The sequence below is a fragment of the Amphimedon queenslandica genome, unplaced genomic scaffold (genome assembly GCF_000090795.2).
Source record: "Amphimedon queenslandica unplaced genomic scaffold, v1.1 AMPQUscaffold_13259, whole genome shotgun sequence".
Lineage (NCBI taxonomy): Eukaryota > Metazoa > Porifera > Demospongiae > Haplosclerida > Niphatidae > Amphimedon > Amphimedon queenslandica.
The window spans coordinates 121,734-123,656 of record NW_003546505.1 but is presented as its reverse complement, the minus strand read 5'-3'; the positions used below and the strand labels follow the sequence as shown (position 1 = coordinate 123,656).

Sequence of the window (1,923 nt, the reverse complement as noted above, 5' to 3'; positions counted from 1 at the left end):
GAACATTTCCACTGCTTGGTCTACCAGTCATAGGACGTGGATGAGGCAAAAGGCCCAGGGGTCTTGTACTGGTGCCACTAGCTGAAGGTGATGACTGACTGCTGCTGGTAGTGGTTCTTTGTGTGGTGGTGCTGGTGATGGCTACAAGTTCACCACTAGCCTGTATAGAGCGTGCCTGACAGCTTCATTGACAGCCTGTGTTAGGCTGTCAGACACATCTTCAGAATATATGATTTGAATCTTGAGAAAAAACATTTTGAATATATAAAATTTGATAATTTTTTGACTTCATGTAAACTATACCGTTTTGCTCATGGCCATGCTGTCTACATGTGCTTGTGGGTTTATGGCCTCACCTTTACAACTTTTTATGTTATTTTGGTGCGTTATGCCACTGATTGAACCATAATAACAGCCATGCCATTGTGGCAGCCATTTTGTCACTTTCAAATTTGGCTGCCAATTGTGCCCAGGGCACTTCCTTTTATACTGTGATCGACGGAAGCAATTTCATGACATTGTGTGAATGGTTTTATATAGTGCACCTTCTTGTTTAAGCAAATTTAGTGTTCTCTTCATCTCTTCCTCATACTTTTCAGGCGCAACAGACATGTCCCATCTAGATGGTAATTATGAAGGTTAGTGTATTTACAAGTATTTTATATTTTAAATGCCATACCGTTTTGATTTGTGAATGGTGCAATACAGGCAAGCATAGTTAGGACGTGCTGCATTTAGGCCCATAACCATCAATAAGAACTGAGATGGGAATACTTGTAAAATGGTAATTTGTTTCTACTTCAGTAAATACCTTGTAATCTCCTCCTTGTAATATATTTGAACCAGAAGTCCAAATTCTCCTTAATTCTCTCCCATTTAGCAGAACAATTGCTTATAATAGTATCATTGACCTTTTACTCTTCTTTTTAACGTTTTACATGTGTGTGGGTGTGTCATTATAAATTAATAATGTAACTCTATGAATAATTAATTCTCACACACTCCCCCGGGTTGTCCGAAGACAACTAACAAATAATAATACAACAATAACCTATCAGTAATTAATGATAGCAATAATCCTAACAATATTCCTAATAATGAATAATAATAACAATAATAATAATAATAATATTCCTAACTATCATACATAATAATCATTACATGTATTTATTCAAACAAGATAAATTGACTAATATTACAGTTAGTCATCAGCCAAACCTCTTATCCAAGATTTAGCTTCTCTAGCTGCTCTTCGTTAAGGGCACTTCGTAATAAAGTCCAAACGGTCAGACTTTAGGGCTATTAACAACAGTTGAACATTCGATCGGTTCTCCTTCAGAGGTTGCAGATACTTCAAGAGGATAGAGCTTTTGTATTGGGCATCTTAATGTAGTTATTTGTCCTCCAGGTGAGTGGGTTCTTACCGAAACGCCTCTAATGAATCTATCAATACCCTTGAACAGGGATTCCACAACTCCTAGTCTCCATTGGCCTCGGGGCAATTCTTCATTATGGATAAGGACGACATCTCCCTTGTTAATCCTTCCAGATTGGTTAAGCTTAAGAGGTGAATGACGATGGGTATCTCTTAATTTAATCGAATACGAACTGCGCCATCTCTTCCAGAAGTGATTGAGTAAGAAATGAAAATACTTCATTCTATCATGCAATTCCTCTATAGTGATCCTGAATTCTTCCTCAAAACTGTTATCGGATTCCACTGAAGGTAAATTTATTACTTGACGTCCAATGATCAAATGAGAGGGTGTCAATGGTTGCTCATTGTCGTCAGACTCTATGTATGATAATGGTCTAGAGTTCAGAATTATCTCAACTTCTGCTATTATGGTAATCAACTCATCATATGTCAATCGTGCCTTCCCAATGGTCTTCCTTACACATCTCTTGGCACTCTGAATCATC

At 37.5% G+C, this 1,923-nt stretch overlaps 1 protein-coding gene across 1 annotated transcript; it reads right to left on the bottom strand.

Moving 5' to 3' along the window:
* Positions 1-1,286: 1,286 nt before the first annotated feature.
* Positions 1,287-1,922, bottom strand: LOC100634905 (uncharacterized). The gene has a single exon (XM_011407219.1). It carries the CDS (start codon positions 1,920-1,922, stop codon positions 1,287-1,289), a length of 636 nt encoding a protein of 211 aa, XP_011405521.1.
* Between the last annotated feature and the right edge of the window lies 1 nt (position 1,923).

Bases quoted from the DNA above. Each gene is read 5' to 3' on its own strand.
- LOC100634905 (XM_011407219.1), bottom strand. From the start codon at position 1,922: ATGATTCAGAGTGCCAAGAGATGTGTAAGGAAGACCATTGGGAAGGCA.